The 20342-nt window shown below is 47.3% G+C and overlaps 1 protein-coding gene across 4 annotated transcripts in view; it reads right to left on the bottom strand.

Annotated features, from left to right (window-relative positions):
• FEZ1 (fasciculation and elongation protein zeta 1) overlaps positions 1–20342 on the bottom strand; it is a 152224-nt gene that overhangs the window by 54824 nt on the left and 77058 nt on the right. For all 4 annotated transcript variants that reach the window (XM_034754586.1, XM_034754583.1, XM_034754584.1 and 1 more), the window contains 2 exons: positions 17116–17284; positions 7435–7706 (listed from right to left, as the gene is read on the bottom strand). In XM_034754586.1, the coding sequence (XP_034610477.1) occupies positions 7435–7706; positions 17116–17284 (441 nt within the window). The remainder of the gene's footprint in view (positions 1–7434; positions 7707–17115; positions 17285–20342) is intronic.

Raw genomic sequence — 20342 nt, 5'->3', positions numbered from 1 at the left:
GAACATTGTCACTTTAGCACCATCCATCAACTCCTTGTGTCTCATCATCCAACTAATGTGTCATTTTACCTTCCCTTCTTTTTATGTTTATCGGTTTTTCAATGTCCTTCCTAAGAAGATGTGATTCCCTGGGCCAGAGAGAGAAAGGGATAGAAGGTGAGAACAACTTTGTAGACACACACAGGCAACTGAACCTGCATCTCCCACATCTCAGCTGAGTGCGCCAGCCTCTGGGCTCTAAGTAGGGTGACCAGACGTCCCGATTTTATCGGGACTATCCCAATATTTGCTTGTTTGTCCCACGTCCTGACAGAACAAACAAACGATTTAGCACTCCGCTCTCGCCCCCGCTGCCCCGACTCCACCCCCTCCTTCCCCCACTGGATCCCTCCCCAAATCCCCGCCCCCAGCCCTGCCCCTTCACTGCCCCATTGGATCCCGAACCGGGCCTGGGGAGGAGACACCCCTGTGCAGCAGCCTAGGCACACGGGCCATGGCTGGTCGGGGGCCGGGGCCAGGAGCGCTGCAGTGCAGCGCGGAAGCTGCTCCAGCCCTGCAGCCCACAGGGCAGCGCAGTGGGTCCGGGGGCAGCGCGGAGCGGGCAGGGCCCAGGTGGGCGGCGTGGCCCGGGGGCGTGGGCCGCCCGCCGGAGACACGTGGCAGAGAGGGGCTGCAGGGGTGAGACTTGTCCCAGGCGGGGCAGCCAGCGGACAGGGGTGAGGAGCCGGCCGGGGTCCCCCAAACCAATAAACTTCCCCGCTACTGCCGGGGAGCCCCACGTCTCTCCCGCTCGGCTGCGCTCCAGCAGCTTGCCCCGCCAGGAAGGAGCCGCTGGAGCGCAGCTGAGCGGGAGAGGCGCGGGGCTCCCCGCCGGTGGCGGGATGCGCCGCATGTGCCCAGGGCGGGCCGGGGGGTGGAAGGCTCCGCGGGGAAGGCAGCGCGTGCGGCTGGGATGCTGTGTGTGATCCGGTGGCGCGGCTGGGGCCTGCTAATGCCCCCGGCCCCTGCGAAACTGCTTTTTTTTGTTGTTGCTCCGCCGCCGTTTTTTGTTGTTGTTGTTGCTCCGTTGTGTGTCCCCCCCCACGTCCCGATATTTCATCCCTGTGATCTGGTCACCCTAGCTCTAAGTTATAAAGTGGGCAGCACCACCTGGTCCTCTGCTTGCTAAAATGGCATAGGCACCTAACTCCAGGTGGTTTCATAGCTGAGAATCGCGAGCACAGATAGACACCTAGATTAGCCTCAACTTAGGTGCTTATCTCCATGAGCACACACGCCTCTGATCAGCATCTCCCATCGGCTAGCTTAGGTGGGAAGCCATCTAGGATGCTGACCTTTGTGAATTACTGCATAATCTCTTCCAATTCATTGTACAGTATAGAAGCCTAGGCTGCCAACTCAGGCTTTGTGAATCACAGTGATTTTGGAGTCACCTAAAAGTTAGGTGCTGTGATGCTCAGCATTACAATGCCTAACTTCTTCTGTGATTCCAGCCCTGTTTGCTTTAGAGAAGAGATGAGTCAGAAGGGATACCATAAAGCTTTACAAATCTAAGAATGGTCCAAGGAAGGCAGATTGGGCACTTCTAGTTCCCATGAGGCAAGAACAATGGGACACAAGAATGAATCTTAAAGGTGACAAATTTAAAACTTGTAAAAGGAAACACAATCCAAAGGTTGGAAGCTGAAGCTAGACAAATTCAAACTGGAAATAACGTGTACATTTTTAACAGTGAGGATTATTAACCACTGGAACAATTTACCAAGAGGCATCCTAGATTTTCCACTATGAACAACTTTTAAATCAAATTTGGATGTTTTTCTAAAAGCTGCGCTAGGAATTATTTTGGGGAAGTTCTACGGCCTGTGTTATACTAGATGATAACTAGTCCGTCTGTGTTAGACTAGATAATCACAGTGGTCCCTTCTGGCTTTGGAATCTATGACATATATTTTTACACAATGCACAATTAACCTGTGGAATACATTGCCACAAGATATCACTGACATCAAAAGACTAGCAGAGTTCAAAAAAGGACGACAAACTTTGGTTGATGCAAGTTATGTCAGTGTACAGCTGCCACAGTTAGCATATTGCTTGTGCTTGTACATACTTGGCTGCCTGCGCTGGCATGTTGCATGCTCTCTAGGAGTGTTTATATCCATGCAAAGGGCAGTGCACCATGAGTAGGTACCCCAGTATGCCAGTGTGACCCTAACAGCATCCCAGTGCAAGAGGGCCAGGGGTCACTTGTATCTGTTAGTGAGTTTCAGATCATCTGGCCTGTTCAGTGTACCCCAATTCACTAATGCCATAATCTGTCAAAAGATAGCATGTAAAATATCAATATAAAGCAATAACACGCTGATTATTAATATTCTTGCATGGTGTATGTATGGTAAATGCCCAAATGGACCATACCAATATGAAGGAATGTGGAACTAAACTGTGTTTACCAGACAAGTCTGGGGAATTGGATAAACAAGTTTCTCTCAGAAAAAGGACAGACCAACGCCTCCAGCCAGGTGTCACAGAATCAACTGGCAATCACATGTCAAGTGGACATTGATTTGCACTTTAGCAAACACCGATGGGGGAAGAAGCCAGCATGGAATCTCTTTCATCAGCAGACTCCATGCCACCTTCTGCAAAACTTGAATGAACTTTATTTTGGGGGTAACCTTCAGAAGAATCCATTTCAAAGGTTCACTGGATTATAAAAGACAGGTATAAAGAACCCCAAGTTATCATTCACCTAAGAAGACAAAGGGCCAGAGAACTTGGGGGAGGGATAGCTCAGTGGTTTGAGCATTGCCCTGCTAAACCCAGGGATCTGGGGCAAAATCAGTACTTGGTCCTGCTAATGAAGGCAGGGGGCTGGACTTGATGACCTTTCATGGTCCCTTCCAGTTCTAGGAGATAAGATATCTCCATTAATTTAATTTTTTTATTTTTTGGACTTTTATAGAAAATCCTGACAAAGGGGGAGGAATATGCTTCCACCTTGCTGGGAAGTGGTTTGGGAAGAATCTTATCTTGAACCAGGACTGTAGCATTCTTAAATCTTAATATCTAGAAAGCGTTTTTCACTTTGATTTGCTTTTACCATTTATAGGTCTAGTCTTTATACTTGATCTCACGTGAAATCCTATTTCCTTTTGTCTTACTTTTAATCTAAATCAATCCAGTGCCGTTTGAACGGAAGTGATTATTAACTCCAATTAAAGTGGTAAGCTATACAGTTTGTCTCTTTAGAGGAGCAAACAAACCATATTATCCCTCTGAATGGTCCAGCAAAGGGCTGGACATTGCAGATCACATGGTTTGGGGGAAAATCCAGAGTGAGTGATGTTGGGGTCATCTTGCCAGGTGAAACCAAGGCTGGTGGAGGCCAGAGTGTTGCTGTGGTGCAAGAAGCAGGCTGCTGGAGTCAGAGTTGTTGGTCCAGAGAGGCTTATCACACACAGACACTCAGTGCATGTTTGTATGCTGCCTGGAAGCTACAGCAGCAGAGCATTTTACAAGGCACTGAGGATTATAAAGCAGATGCTGACAACCAAGCCAGTCTGGATTGCACCCCACAGTGTGACAGCCACATGCCACCATCCAGCACAATGCCTTCTGGGAAGTTTTTGCACTGTGTTGTGGGGTAAAATGAGTTACACAGGTAACTCTTGGAAATTGGGGTCAAGCTCCCATCATGCAACTTTTTCCATTGCATAATGCTATCTCTTTCCCATGATTTTTACACCTTTGTTAAGATCCCACAAGCCGGCATAGCACTGTTCAGTGTCCACCATCTTTGACAGAAGCATGGACCCGACACAGCTCTGAACTATTCTCATGAGTGTTGCAAATACAGGACACATGATTCTTCAGTATTATCAGGAAACACTACAACAGTGGAGGGCATGATGATTTCTTCGAGGACAGATTGCTAAAGGACACAGCGAAAAACAATTCAAGGTTCTTAGCGGCATTCACAGAGCAGCTTCACACAGTGGAGCAATACTTCTGGGCCTGAGAAACAAGCACTGGCCATTGAATGACAAAACGTTTGTCTTTTAGAGGTGTTAAACCCCCTGCCCCGAAAGACAAAAGTTTTGCTGTGGCAAGTGCCAGTGTGAACAGCGCGTTGTCGGCAGGCGCACTCTCCTGCCGACAATGCGAATGCCACTCACTGGGTGTAGAAGTCTTTGTCAGCAGGAGAGCTGACAAACAGCAGCTACACTGCATGACTTTTAGTGGCACAGCTTTGGGGACACAGTCATGTCACTAAAAGCTGTGTAGTTTAGACATAGCGTCAGAAATATGCAGAACATAGTGGACTGATTTGCAACAGTGCGGTTCCTGAACTGTGGTGGAGCAATAGACAGCACACGTATCCCTGTTTTGGCACCAGACCACCTTCCTATAGCATACATCAACAGAAAGGGCTACTTTTCTATGGTTATGCAAGACTTGGTGGATCTCCAGGGATGCTTCACCAATATTAGTGTGAGCTGGTCAGGGAAGGTGCATGATGCTGTCATCTTTAAGAACACAGGACCGTTCAGAAAGCTGCAAAAAGGGACATTCTTTCCCAACCACAAGTACTGGATGCTTTGAGTACTTCTATACATTCTGCAATAGGTGTGATGAACTTGTAAAGATGAATTTGTCTTCAAAAATAGAATTTTATTGACTGGAGAAAGCAGTGAAAAAATGTGCAGCTAAAAAAGGACAACACAATACAAATTTCAAACATAAATTAACTGAACAAAACTTTAAATTTAAAAAGGCAGCAAAGATTGAGAAAGGCAGCTGCTAGGTGTCATTTCAGTGAACAAATGCAGTCCATTTTAGCTACACATACAGCAGACGTGCCTCTTGTAGGTCAATGCTGTATGTGAAGTTGCAGTTGTCCTTACTGTCTGCTAGCGTGGAGTGGTGGGGTACGTATGTGACCCATGGTTCCAAGTAGATTGTTGTAGAGTATAGGAAGATGCCTCTATGGACGTCTCCAGGGACTGCAAAGGGTGGCAAATCCATGATTGTTGGACCTTTAGGTCAACTAGAGTTTGCAGCATATGTGTTTGCTACCTGAGAAGCCCCATTATGTCCTGGTGCATCTCCCTCTCCTTTTCCTGATGAGATTCTTGGGTCTTTCTCCATTTCCCCATGTTCTTTCTATCCCTCTCTATGCCTTCTGCCATTGGCCATCCAGGCCCTTTGTCCGCGTTCCAATTCAGCACTGGCTTGTAGGATCTCCTCTTCTTTCTCCTTCACATCAGAGTCAGGTGTTCCATGAGTATGAAGAGGGTACCCCTCAAGACCTCAACAGCAGCAGCTATAGATAAAACAGACATGTATAATTGTATTTACAGTCACAACAACAATTGCCTTCCCTCATTCCCATAAAAAACGTTAGTAAGACATGCTTCTTGACACTTCAGCTGTGGAGCGCCTCTGCATAGCACAGCTCTCCATCCCAGCCATAGTGAGTATCATCTATGAGTGGTCACATGAGGGGGGAGGGGAGGGCATTAACATTTTCAGTTGCTGAAACAATTTGGTCTCTATTTTTATGGGTATAAGTATAGGCATTGGCACTGAAAATTGGCACTGTTTTCCACAGGCTGGGGTGATTTTTACTGAAATCACACTCCTGAGGGTAACAAAGACACAGAGAACACAGCTGCTGTTGGCGTCCTGAAGCCACCTGGGCCAATATGTCACTAGTTTACTGCAATGGTGTCAGCTGAACTTATTGCAGAGTAATGTGGGAAAATGTCCTACCATGAAGGAAGAAAGAAGGCAGCCCTCCCTAGAAACCTGTGGGAGAGGACTGCAGAGTCTGTCCATGAAAGTGTCATCGAAATCTCTCAGGAGGACAGAAGGGACATTCCTATGTGCATCAATAAATTGCTTTGCACACCCCGCACTGGGAGTGAGCAGGTATCAACTCTACCTGTACTGCCACTTCTTCTCATACGTATAAGACAATGAAAAGTTGATACATATGTCTTTGGTAACTTAGGATGGCCCAGGCCCATCTTTACGTTTAAACAGTGTAAGGGAAAATGCATGCACACACTTACCCGAGTTTCCTTCCCCTGGATCGGGCTCATCCGTGCTTGGCTGGTGAGATTAGCCAGACTGCGGTGGAGTCTTAAACAGGTCCTGCATTGCAGCATAGCTGGACCCTCCCACCATGTGTCCTTTCTCCTCCTCGTTGCTGTTCACAGCAGGATTCTGTGTGTTGGGCTCCACCGAGGTATCTGCAGTGGGCTGCTGGGTGCTGGTGGGGTCTCTGGCAAGTGCGGCATGCAGCTTGTCATACAAGTGGCAGGTCTGTGGCTCAGCACCAAATTGAGTGTTGTGGTATGGCCCCCTCAGTTCCTTAATTTCCACATGGCACGGCTGCTGATCTCTGTTACACCCCTTTTGCCCATATCCCCTGTGCAAATTGTTCATAGATGTCCATGTTTCTACGACTACTCCTTAGCTGTGCTTCTTCTCCCCACAGGCCCAGTTGATTCAATACCTCCTGTCTACTGCAGGCAGGAGTATGTCTGGAGCGTGTAGCTGGAATGGTTGGTTGGGCAGCTGCACACAACAAGGGAGAGCTGCTAGGTGTGCTTGCCAAGCTGGGCAATCAGTCTTTCATAAATACACAGGGTGTTTTTAAGGGCGGGAGGAAGCTTCCAGTCTCTGTGACCCCTGGGCCGTGGAGTTTACAATTGTGACCAGAGTGGTCAGTGTTGGGCATTGTGGGACAGCTGCTGGAGGTCTGTTACAGCTGACATAGGTCACACAGTGTCTACACTCACACTGCATTGATCACAATCCATCAACAATGACTCATTTCTGTTTGGGGAGGTGGTTTTGATGGGTGCTTATGTCGGCGGGACACAAATTTGAGTGTAGACACATGCACAAACAAATCAACGAAAGGTGACTTATGTCAACTTAACTTTGTCGTGTAGACCGGGCCTGAAAAGCAGTGGTATTAATGCAAGTTTTTAGACATTTGGAGAACACTGGGTGTGAATTCTCATGATTTCTTTGAGATCAGCATATTTTTTTAGCCGCAGTTATTCTGACTAAGTAGCGTTGGTTCCCTGTAAATATAAATCAGTAGAGTCTCTGTGAAAGTGTGAAAAGTTCTCATGCATGGAAACCAGCAGTGTGGAAATGATTTTAATAGGGACTATTAAGGCTGAGTTGCTTGCTATTCCAGACTCCATTCTTCTGGGGGGGAAGGCGGCTTTTACTTTAAATTGATACATTTATCTAAATTAAATAATCTGAAGATTACTTCCGATTATTAGGAGCGCCCATTTCATACCTATCTCTTTAAAGAGATAGCTTCCCCTGCTCTCCAGAATGGCCATGATCACCCCTATCTACTCTTTGCAATGTCTCACTGCACATTGGGGATTTCTCACATACCTTGAGAGGCATTTGGGTGCCCCTTTCTATTCGGCTGCTCTGCAGACTCAGTCCTTTCTCTTTCCTCCTCCTTTTCATGAGCTCTCTGTGCTCTTTTTGCTTGTTCTGGACCTCAATCAGCACGGTGATGAAGGAGTTCTTCACCTCTTTCTCGAACTCCAGCTCATCTCGACGAGCCAGCTGCTGCACCAGCTCTTCTGAGTAGTCACGGATGGCACCCTCCACGTGATCCAGCAGCTCGGCCAACTCAGACACTGACATCTGTTCCAAACCTTCGCAATCAGAAGAGGTACACATTCATTTAAAAATACTGGATGCAAATGGGTAATATGGGGCAGAGATTTTGTGTCTTGTGAGTGGAAGGTCAGAAAAGCTCAACCAGCGCCACAGAGACATGGCACTTCTAAGCCTGGCTGCTTAAATTATGATTCATGTTCATTGGTACAAAACTGCTAAATTAAGTACATCACTTTATACGACTATAAAACCCGCCGGTTTCCAGAAGAATGACTTCAGCCAAATTTCATTAGGCTGAGGTAGCACCAAACTAAGCAGGGTTGGTCCTGCTCAGACCTTCAATGAAAAGCCAGGGTACTGCAGGAAATGGAGTTGGTGGTGAAGTAGGAAACATTTTGGGCGAGGTGCTTATTTGCCACATAAGTCCAACATTTAGGTGCCACTGAGATCCTCAAACCCCCCACTCAGCTGCCTCCTAACTCTGTAGGCACCTAAAATCCATAGGTCCATAAAACCCTACCAGGAAGCATGCACAGTCTAGGAACCTTCATACTTATCTCATGCCTAAGCCCCAATGTTCCTGCACCTATCTAGGTGTTCCCGCACCTATCTTTCCTGAGGGGCCCAATTTGGTCGGAGTTCTCAGAGCCCAGCTAATCACATAAAATGGCCACCAGAGGAGGAGGTGGCGCCACCCTTATGACCTTTAGATCAGTGATTACTGCATTCACCCAGGATGTGGGAGACTCATATTCAATTCCCCCTCTCTGCCACATGGGGGGAAGGTATTTGCACTTGGGTGTCCCCCATTCTTGGGAAAGTGCCCTAACTACTGGGCTACATGGAATTCTACAGGGGGGCATTCTCAGTCTCTCCTGAGGAAGCTGTTCCACTGGGTAAATATAATTATACATTGGACACAGGGCCTTCTCTACCATTTTTGCCGCCCCAAGCAAAAAAAAAAAAAAAAGCTGCCCGGACTATGCCGCCCCCCGCCCCAAGATTGGACGGAATGCTTCCTTCGCTGGTGCCTGGAGCCGCCCCTGATTGGACAAGATCAACCGAGGGAGAATGACTCTACTGCCCAGTGACTAGGGAAATCATCTGGGAGATTCACGGTACAGTCACCCTGCCTCAGTGCCTATGTAATTGTTTATATACAGGGTAAGAGCTCCATCAGAATACCCCACACCTGTTGGTTAGGGCATTCTTCCAGAAGGGGTAAAACCTACATTCATGTCCTTGCTCCACATCAGGCAGAAGGAGGAACTGAGCCTGGTTGGCAAACTAGGCACTAATTGCATTCTTCTTTGTAAATAAGTGTGGTATTACCTCATCTGGATGCATAGGTAGCTCAGAAGGGGGGTTGTTAAAGAGCCCAGTAAAGGTAAATCAACAACAGAGCTTAGAGAATATTGTGGCTATTACTGGGAGATGATACTTCCAGGTGCCAGAAAGTTGCCAGGTTTTGGTTTGTCCAGGCTGAGACCCTAAAAGATCAAAAGCCCTGGATTGGTTTAAAAGGTGCCGCTGGCAGATAGGGAGGGGGCAAGTGGTCAGCTCAGCTCTGCTGGAGTTTGATAGAGAGACAGCAAGTCAGCCTGCTGGAAGCTGACACAGAGATTGACTGTGAGTCAGGGTCTGCAGCAAGCAAGCTGTAACTTGGTGCCCAATAAGAATAGGGGACAAAGTCATATCTATGTAGGGGCTTGAGGGGCATGCCAAGCATAGGTAAGACAATATGTGTATAGGTCTCTGTTATTTTTAAATCAGCTTCTCGAAGCTCCATGTACCATTTGGGCAAAATAAGGCATCCTTTGTTCTGGAGAAGCTGCTTCTGTGTCACTGAGCACAGACCCCCAGAGGAGAAGTCTAGCAGGGTCCTTGCTCAGTCGGACTTGCTGGATAACACAGTTGGTGTCCTGGGAGGTGTAACCCAGAGACCCAGTCAGAGAGTGGCTGGACTGGAGGATCCTACTCCAGAGAGAAACAGAGGCCAGAGCCTGCCACTTAAAAGGGGAGTCCTTGCGGAAGTGGAAGAGGGTCTCAGAAAGGGCAGCCTATACTTGGGTCTCCCACATCTGGCTCAGTGCTCTGTCACTGGGCTAAAAGTCATAAGAGGGGCACCACTTCCTTGTCCTTGTGAGAAAGGGGTTAGAGACCTAACTCCAGGAGAGGGTTCACAGCTGTGAATCCTGGACGGAGAGAGTGCCTCCCTCTAACCTGGATTTAGGTGCCTAACTCCTTTGGGGTGGTGGGGCTTAGGCCAGACCCCTCTCCTCAGCATTTCCTATTGGCTAGTTTAGGGAGCTCCTGGCTCAGATCCCATTCTTAGGCACCTATCGCTCCACGTGCATTGTACAGGGAGCCTGGGCACCTAACTCGGGGCTGTGGACTCCATTGGGTGGCAAGGCATCTAAAAGTTAGGCACTGCAATGATGAGTGTTGTGACACCAACGTCCTTTTGCCCCAGCAGTCAGTATTGAAGCAATATTCCCCCAAGGCAGTAGGGGGCTTTAGGCACTGGGGGAGCCAGCTTTCAGATAAGATGTAAAACCTGCTGTGCTGACCACTTGCAGTTATTAAAAATCCCATGGCACTTTTGCAAAGAATAGATGTTAAAACTGATGTCTTGGCCAAAACAATGCCTAAATACTACAGTTAATACCTCAGAATGGCTAGACAGAAATGCCAATTTGGGTAATTAATTTGGTTCTTTGACGTCCCCCCTGTAATTTCCACTTGATATAAATTCATTCTAATTCCTGCCGAAAAATGTTGTGCAAAGTTGCTGCACGCTGTTAAAAAGATGTTTTTTTCTGCATTTCAGAGACAACTGCATTTCAGTAGTGATGAAGTAACATATACATATGTAAACGTTTGTAAGGTGCTTTGGTAGCCTTCTGAATCAAAAGAACAGTGGGTACATTTTTCAAAAGCACTTAGGGGCTAGATCTCGAAAAGGAGTTACGTGTTGCAAACACCTAACTCCTATGCAGGCCCCCCAGATAATGCCTGGGAAGAGTTTGGCACCTAAGAATGAGATCCTCACCCACCAGTAAGCTGAGCATACAGCCAGCTAAGCTAGCCAGCAGCAAAATGTGGAGCAAAGGGGTGGGGTGTAGAGCCCAGATTCACAGAGGTATTTAGGCACCTATCTCTGCTGAGGAGTCTCAGCTATAAACACTCTTCTAGAGTTAGGCACCTATGCCAAGGCAGCATTATGTCATTAGAAAGCACAGATACCCAGTAGTCAGAACACGCTCCTGGTATTTGGGACACTCCTGTTCAAACACCTGCTTTGGAGCAGGGACTTGAGGCTAGACTTCTACCACCCAGCTGAGGGCCCTCACCACAGTGCCATTGTGAAAGGGAGCTGTTGGTCCCTTACTGAAACTTAGTGGGGGGTTTGGTTGACCCTCTCTCAGTTCTTTAAAAAAAAAAGGGAAGGGCCAATGAGAAATGAGACTGATAGTCCCCAGGGCCAATAGGGAGAGGCCAGTGTTCCAGGTCAGCCCAATTGCCAGGGCAGGCTGGCCAATGAGGGACTCAGGAGCCTCGGGGGCCCGTCCTCCATGTGAGCAGCAGCTGCCTATGCCAGAGTAGGGCAGAGCTAAGGGGAGAGTAGCAGCCCAAGCTGAGCTGGAAGCAGGGAAGCAGCACAGAGCCAGAGGAGGGGGAGCGGGAGCTGGAGCAATGGAGCAATGCAGACCAGCCACGCCAACAGTGAGCCAGGGCTGAGTTGCAGGACCAGATCCTGGATAGTGATGCTGGCCATGCCTCAAGTAACACTACAGCAGAATGTGGTGAGCAACTAGGGAGAGCAAGGGGGGACCGTGGGCAGAGGACCCAGTGCTGGGAGACGTCACCAGACAAGAGGACCTTGAAAGTTGGACTGGGAGGAGGGACATGACCCAGACAGGAGGCTGATACTGGGGAGAAGGGTCCTGTCCCCTAGACTCTAGGCTGAGGGCATGTGGACACTACCAGGGCAGGTGTCCTACCCCTGGTATCACCACAGCACAGCCAGGGCGTGGAAGGGAAATCTGGGATGTGTGAGGAGCAGCCTGAATTTTTCTTACATCCCAGAGACAGTTGTTTGTGGTGTCCCCAGGCCCATACAGCAGGGTTACTTGTTTCCTTTAACCTTTCCCATTTTTTCCTTCTTTTTTACAGCTGTTGTTTAATAAATTGTATTTGGTCTGAACTATATATAATGATCAGTGGGTCAGGGAACCATCTGGTGCAGAGAGAGTACACGGAGTAGGGACACCCTAGCCCCTGTCCTAAGTAGCCACAACAAGACTGGGGGTTAAGGCCCCCAGGAATCCTGGGTCCAGCCTTGTTGGGATTACGAGGACTCTGCCACACACAAGAGTGGAAGAGGAGTCCTTGAGTTCAGGCAGGCCTCTAGGTAAAGGGAGTTGGAGCAAGGACTCAGATCCTTTTGCTCACTGATTCCACCAGGGTAGTGCATAAGCCATGAAAGTTCCCCACAATAGCGCGACCAACCCCCACTAACAATTGTATATGCTGGACTAAGTTTCTCTCAATCTCTCCTGTTGAAGCAATAATTACATATTCATTGGGAGAGAGAAAGAAAGTGAGAGATTAATTCGATATTCTGGTGGTTAGGGCACTCATGGGAGATGTGGGAGAATCAGGTTCATGTCCTTGGTCAACTAAATGTTCAATTATTTACACAAAGTGAAACAGCTCCAGCAGGAGAGATTGAGGCACCATACCTATAGAATATGCAGTAGCCTAGTGGTTAAGGTCCTTTAGTAGTGAAAGGGATCTAGGTTCAGTTTCTTGCTTTAGAACAGGGGGTTTGAATCTGACTCCTGCATAAGTACCCTACTTGTTGGGTATCACACAAACAGGGCCCCAAGTAATCCTGACCAGTTTACCTCAATCTCAGAGGTAGCTAGAACGGTAACTGGAATTTATCTCACCATTCTGAGGAAAGACTTGTTTAATACAGAGCAATTATCATGTATATGGATGAGGTTCAAGTCTCCTGAGCCTGAGTATATTTCAATACATTTTTATTTTCAGTCAGTTTTTAATGGCCTGTAAGAATATCATTTAAATATGATAACCTGCTGTGTAGGACAGGATGTAATATACAGCACCACATAGCAGGAACACATCACACTGCTATGTGCATGGGCTTCATCTCAAACACCATGTCCAATTAAAGTTCTCAGTCCTGATTTTCAAAGCCCTGAATGGAATTGGCCCTACTTATCTGAAAGACACCCTCTCTCTCCTTGCATGATTGGAACCTTCCCTAAGAGCTACTTTGCAGTGCAATAATAAAACTGTGACCACTTGTGGAGGCTTGTGGGTGTGGCAGACAGAATTTTCACCACACCTGGACCAAGGAACTCACTGCCAGCTAAAATAACAATGACCATGGACATTGATGACATAAGAGCTAATTGCAAACCTCCCTCTTTGCCTAAGCTGTCTCACTCATCCCCTTCTATATTTAAAATGCAACCCCCCACACCTAACTCTTGGTCTCTCATCAGCCAGGAAGAAGGGCAATATCATGGTTGTAGTTAAATAAATTAATTAATGGAGATATCCTATCTCCTAGAACTGGAAGGGACCTTGAAAGGTCATTGAGTCCAGCCCCCTGCCTTCTCTAGCAGGACCAAGTACTGATTTTGCCCCAGATCCCTAAGTGGCCCCCTCAAGGATTGAACTCACAACACTGGGATTAGCAGGCCAACGCTCAAACCACTTTTCTACTCTTAGGAAGTGCTTAGTTATTATAGTGACTGTACTGAAAAACTGCCTAGACAGCTGGTTTATGTTTGACATAAAGGATGTAATCCTGGTTGTGGCAAATACATTTTTCTAATGGCCAAAGTGCACTTTCTTTTTTAACTTTCCTCTTTCTCAAGAATTGATGAACTGGTGTTTACTCAACTTCATACAAAAAAAAAAAAATCACCCACCCTCATGCAGACAGAGGACATGAGCAATTCTAGCCCTAAAGCTGGAAGCCATAGAAATCAGGAGGTTAGAGGGGTGACACTTCAGGAGCCTTAATTATAGGGGTTACAACAGCTCCAGCTATAACAAATATAAAGTTATAACAACCTTGTGAAAGAGCCCAAGTCTCCCAATGGTAAATCTAATGGAACAATTACAATAATTAAACAATAAGGATTCAAAAGCAAATGCAGACCTAAAGCCAGGTACAATCAGTGATTTGGGATCTCAGCAAATGAACCACATAGTTGCTGCCTTGCATTGCCTGAGACTGGCTCTCTGCTTTCAACTCAATGTTATCTGAAGGGGTTGGCAGGGGACTACACTGGGGTGAGAAGGGGCTGCATCATACAGGGATTTAGGAAGAGCTAGCTAAATCAATTCTCAAGACTTATAGGCAACTCAGACCTTATCCCTTTGTGGGAACCAACCTCAGCATCATAGAAGATTAGGGTTGGAAGAGACCTCAGGAGGTCTCTAGTCCAACCCCCTGCTCAAAGCAGGACCAACACCAACTAAATCATCCCAGCCAGGGCTTTTTCAAGCCGGGCCTTAAGCAATGAGACCATTGCTTCTTGTTCTGTCATCTGCCGCCACTGAGAACAGCCTAGCTCCATCCTCTTTGGAACCTCCCTTCAGGTAGTTGAAGGCTGCTATCAAATCCCCCCTCACTCTTCTCTTCTGCAGACTAAATAAGCTCAGTTCCCACAGCCTCTCCTCGTAAGTCATGTGCCCCAGCCCCCTAATCATTTCTGGACTCTTTCCAATTTGTCCACATCCTTTCTGTAGTGGGGGGACCAAAACTGGACACAATACTCCAGATATGGCCTCACCAGTGCCGAATAGAGGGGAATAATCACTTCCCTCGATCTGCTGGCAATGCTCTTACTAATGCAGCCCAATATGCCATTAGCCTTCTTGGCAACACTGTTGACTCATATCCAGCTTCTCGTCCACTGTAATCCCCAGGTCCTTTTCTGCAGAACTGCCGCTTAGCCAGTCAGTCCCTGGCCTGTAGCAATGCATGGGATTCTTCCATCCTAAATGCAGGACTCTGCATTTGTCCTTGTTGACTCTCATCAGATTTCTTTTGTCCCAATCCTCTAATTTATCTAGGTCCCTCTGTATCCTATCCCTACCCTCCAGAGTATCTACCACTCCTCCCAGTTTAGTGTCATCTGCAAACTTGCTGAGAGTGCAGTCCACACCATCCTCCAAATCATTAATGAAGATATTGAACAAAACCGGCCCCAGGACCGACCCCTGGGGCACTCCATTTGATACAGGCTGCCAACTAGATGTGGAGCCATTGATCACTACCTGTTGAGCCCAACGATTTAGCCAGCTTTCTGTCCACCTTATAATCCATTAATCCAATCCATACTTCTTTCACTTGCTGGGAAGAATACTGTGGGAGACCGTATCAAAAGCTCTGCTAAAGTCAAGATATATCACATCCACCGCTTTCCCCATATCCACAGAGCCAGTTATCTCATCATAGAATGCAATCTGGTTGGTCAGGCGTGACTTTCCCTTGGTGAATCCATGTTGACTGTTCCTGATCACTTTCCTCTCCTCCAAGTGCTTCAAAATGGAGGACCTGCTCCATGATTTTGTCAGGGACTGAAGTAAGGTCTGTAGTTCCCCGGGTTCTCTTTCTTCCCTTTTTTAAATATGGGCACTATAGTGCCTTTTTCCAATCATCTGGGACCTCCCACAAATGCCACAAATTTTCAAAGATAATGGTCAATGGCTCTGCAATCACATCAGCCAACTCCCTCAGCACCCTTGGATGCATTGCATCTGGACCAATGGACTTGTGCACATCCAGCTTTTCTAAATAGTCCTTAACCTGTTCTTTCACCATGGAGGGCTGCTTGTCTCCTTCCCATACTGTACTGCCCAATGCAACAGTCTGGGAGCTGACCTTGTCTGTGAAGACCGAAGCAAAAAAAGCATTGAGTACTTCAGCTTTTTCCACATCGTCTGTCACTAGGTTGCCTCTCCCATTCAGTAAGAGTCCACACTTTCCCTGACCTTCTTGTTGCTAACATACCTGTAGAAAACCTTCTTGTTACCCTTCACATCCCTTGCTAGCTGCAACTCCAGTTGTGCTTTGGACTTGCTGATTATACCCCTGCATGCTCGAGCAATATTTTTATACACCTCCCTAGTCATCTGTCCGAGTTTCCACTTCTTTTAAGCTTCCTTTTTGTGTTTAAGCTCACCAAAGACTTCTCTGTTAAGCCAAGATGGTCGCCTGCCATATTTGCTATTCTTTCTGCACATCGGGATGGTTTGTTCCTGTGCCTTCAATAAGTCTTCTTTAAAATACAGCTAGCTCTCCTGGACTCCTTTCCCCCTCATATTAGCCTCCCAAGGCATCCTGCCCATCAGTTCCCTGAGGGAGTCAAAGTTTGTTTTTCTGAAGTCCAGGGTCCGTATTCTGCTGCTCTCCTTTCTTCCTTGTGTCAGGATCCTGAACTCAACCATCTCATGGTCACTGCCTCCTAGGTTCCCATCCACTTCTACTTCCCCTACCAATTCTTTCCTGGTTGTGAGCAGCAGGTCAAGAGGAGCACGTCCTGTATTGGTTCCTCCAGCACTTGCACCAGGAAATTGTCCCCTACCCTTTCCAAAAACTTCCTGGATTGTCTGTGCACAGCTGTATTGCTCTCCCAGTGGATATCAGGGTGATTGAAGTCTCCCAAGAGAACCAGGGCCTGTGATCTAGTATCTTCTGTTGATTGCCTGAAGAAAGCCTCGGCCACCTCATCCCCCTGGTCTGGGGGTCAACAGCAGACTCCCACAATGACATCACCCTTGTTGCTCACACTTCTAAATTTAATCCAGAGACTCTCAGATTTTTCTGCAGTTTCATACTGGAGCTCTGAGCAGTCATACTGCTCTCTTACATACAGTGCAACTCCCCCACCTTTTCTGCCCTGCCTGTCCTTCCTGAACAGTTTATATCCATCCATGACAGTGCTCCAGTCATGTTACCCCACCAAGTCTCTGTTATTCCAATCACATCATAATTATTTGACTGTGCCAGGACTTCCAGTTCTCCCTGCTTGTTTCTCAGGCTTCTTGCATTTGTGTATAGGCACTTAAGATAACTCACTGATCATCCTGCTTTCTCGGTATGAGGCAGGAGTCCTCCTCTCTTGCGCTCTCCTGCTCGTGCTTCCTCGTGGTATCCCAGTAACCAAACTCTATCTTAGCAGATCTATCTAACACACTTGACAATAGAATTATAGGGAGAGGTCCATGCAATATGGATGAAAGAGGCATTTATTCAAACAAGTCTTAAAATTCCTTGTATTATAACAACAGCAACTGCGAGAACTGAATAGTATCCTAGTGAAAACATGAACAACCTCAACTTTCCTCAGCCCCAAACTGAAGTCTCCCTCTGCCCTTCCCACATGTCCTCACCTTCATAGGACCAATTGTTGTTAAAGGTCTGTGTCAAAATCTGCATCTCCTGCAACAGGACTGAATCAGCCTGAGAGGAAGTTTCTCCTCCATCATCTTCCTCCAAGATCTCCTCTTCCTCTTCAGGATCTGGGGAATTCTGCATCATCTCCTCAATTTCTTCAATTACCTGATAAGATAATATGAATGTCAGTCACTGAATTGTATTCTAATGACCAATAGCTGGATTCAGCACTAAGAGATCATTGCTGACACTATGTAAATACTACGCTTTCAGCACAATAGCTGGAGAGCTTCTGCATACAGGACTATAAAGGGTATTAACTGTATTTTAAACTTCAGATAATACTGTGTAAGCAATTATCAGCAATATTTGTGAACATATAAGTATGGTATGCAAACGGACCAGGGTATCCTTCAGAATATGGAAATGCAGCCCAAGAGAAGCCAATCATAAGAAACATAAACTAAAACTGTCAAACTTTCAGAAGTGCTCCGCACCCAGCAGTCCCATGGGAGTCACTGGAATTAGGAGAGCTGCCCTCCTCTCATTCAGATTTGCAGAAACTGCAAGCCTGGGGTAGTATTTGACCTTGTTTCCAAAAGCCCTGCTTGTCCAAATTATCCCTTAACTATGTGGTGTTTTATTTTATTAATTAATGGTGGCTGAATGCACGCAACATGGCTGCAATTAGCTCAGTTAAATTTTGGGGTAACACTCTCCTCAATTCCAGGGTAACAGGGAGAGGAAGGGAAACTTCTTCCCACAGTCTCTGATGGGCTGTAAAAATGTAAAAGACCCTGAGCCAGGTTGGAGAGGGAATTCTGCTCACCTTGGCTCAGTGTGTGGGGAACAAAAGGCCACCCCAGTGGGTAGGGGATGGATACTCCTCCACCTCATCCCAGAGAAGCTGAGGTTAAATGACTGGAGTCCCCAAGGCCCAAGCTCTGAGGACGTGGGGCAGAAAATGGAATTTGACTATGGGGTTTAAGGAATTTCTCCTGCTGTGAACCCTCTGCTGTTAAAATAGGGCATGGCTGAGAGCCACTTCAGAGGGAGGCAAGGTGCTCTACATGATTTCTCTCTTTGGTCCAAAGAAATGCTCGTATATTATTTCCAGGGAGGCTGGGGAATCCTGGAGGGACAAAGGAACATCATACGCATGCCCTAGAAACCAGATGGGAGGTAAATCAGGTCTCAAGTTCACACTCAAGTGATTTTGGGTAATAAGGGTAAGCAGCGGCATGTGACAGCTCTGCCTGATAGATTCTAAAGAGAAAAATGATACTGGATAGTTGTCAAATGAGAAGATGTATGCTGGCTTGCTAGCAGAATGTTTATTACCTGAATAGTTGAAATGTGAAAGTACGAAAGATCCTGGCAGAAATGCCATCCAGGAAATAAACCAATGGGTTCCTCTAGGCTGCTGGTCAAAAGCCCTAGTTACACTCACTTCTTTACATGGAGATGTCACAGATAAGGCAATTTCCTTCCTATCCTTGAGAGTCCTGACTGAATTAAGTTTAAGTATCTTCGGGCTCCAGTGTTTTAAATTAATAGTTTATGTCTAGGGCTCCGTGTCTGTCATGGAGGTCACAGAAGTCACGGATTCCATGACTTTCTGCAACCTCTGTGACTTTTGCAGGGGCCAGTGTGGCTGACCCTGGGCCGCCCAAGCAGCTGGCTCCGGGACCAGCTACTCAGGTGGCCTCCAGAACAGCCACACCAGCTGCTGCTGGAGCGGCCCCAAGGATAGCCACACCAGCTGCTGCTCTGGCAACCCAGGCAGCGGTCCCCGGGGGGCTGGCCAGAACAGCTATGGCCTTGGGCAGTTGGCCCTGGGTGGCTGCTGGAGGCAGCCGAGGTCCACGGGCCTGGGCAGCAGTCACCAGGTGGCTGGCCAGAGCAGCCATGGTCCCTAGCTGACCAGAGCAACTGTGGTCCAGGGCCCTGGGCAATGGTCCCCCGCTAGCCAGCCGAATAAGCTGTGGTCTGCAGCCCCAGGCAGCGGTCCCTGGCCAACTGGCTGGATCAGCCACAGTCCCTCCCAGTGCCCCTGCAAGATTTAATCACAGGTATTTTTAGTATAAGTCATGGACAGGCCACAGGCAGTGAATTTTTATTGCCCATGACCTGTCCATGACTTTTACTAAAAATACCTGTGACTAAATCCTAGCCATATTTGTGTATGATTGTGTTCTACTCCATGGGGGAGAGCTACCAGACCTCCTCCAGGAACTACCAACAGTGGGTGATGATTCAGGCAAATCAGCCAGTTTGTAACCTCCCTCCTCCCCCCGAGGTACCTCATCATGGGGAGGGTCACATTTACAAACTGGACTCTGCAGAGATGAACAGACAAAGAAAGGACTTTTGGATAAATAGCCTGAGTTTAAACTGGCTCTGGGCCTTCTTTCTGATCCAGAAAATGGACTGGACCATTCGTCCAAGAGGGGACTCCAATCCCTGCAGAAGGGTTGGAAGGATTTGGCCTACTAAGGCCCCATAAGAATGATGGGTGACTTCTGGTAAGCTGTTAGCATGCATTTAGAAACGTTCATTGTTTTCATTATGTTTTCTCTGTAATCCTTTCACCTTAAGAATAAATGTGCTTGCTTACAAAGAGCTGTGTGGTAATTTATAACTATGGGCCATTACACTGTTCATAGCCTATTTAGACAGTCTGGCTGCTGGGAATATCACAGTGTAGGCAGGTAACTGTGCAGCCTGGAAAACTCCTGGGCATGACCAAGAGCGACATGGGTCTCTGCCCAAGAGAGGTGACAGCCGCAGAATGAGGAACCTAGAGTAGGTGCCCTTGAGGGACCATAGAGGGAAATACAGACGCAGTAACTCTGAACTGTGACACCAAAGTCTCTAATGACTTCTTTCTAGTCAAAGCCCAGAATCAGCTCTCCATCCTCATCCTCCTTGACCTGTCAACCATCTGCGACACAGTTGAACATACTCTTTTTCTTGAAATCTTGTCCTCCATTAGCTTCCATGACTGTTCTCTCCTGGTTCTCCTCCTACCTCTATAATTGCTCCTTCTGTGTGTCCTTTGGAGATTCCTCCTCATCTGCCACTGAGCTATCCCTCCCCCGCTCCTTTCTCACTCACTGTGAATAACACTACCAGCCTGCCTTCACTCAGCCCTGTAACCTGTGTGTCACCTTCCACTTGGACCTCACATTCAGGTTATGTCTAAGTCTTGCTGATTCTCTCT

This window comes from Trachemys scripta, chromosome 21, assembly GCF_013100865.1.
Source record: "Trachemys scripta elegans isolate TJP31775 chromosome 21, CAS_Tse_1.0, whole genome shotgun sequence".
Lineage (NCBI taxonomy): Eukaryota > Metazoa > Chordata > Testudines > Emydidae > Trachemys > Trachemys scripta.
Note: the sequence above shows the minus strand (reverse complement) of the source record. Positions and strands in the feature narration are given on the sequence as shown.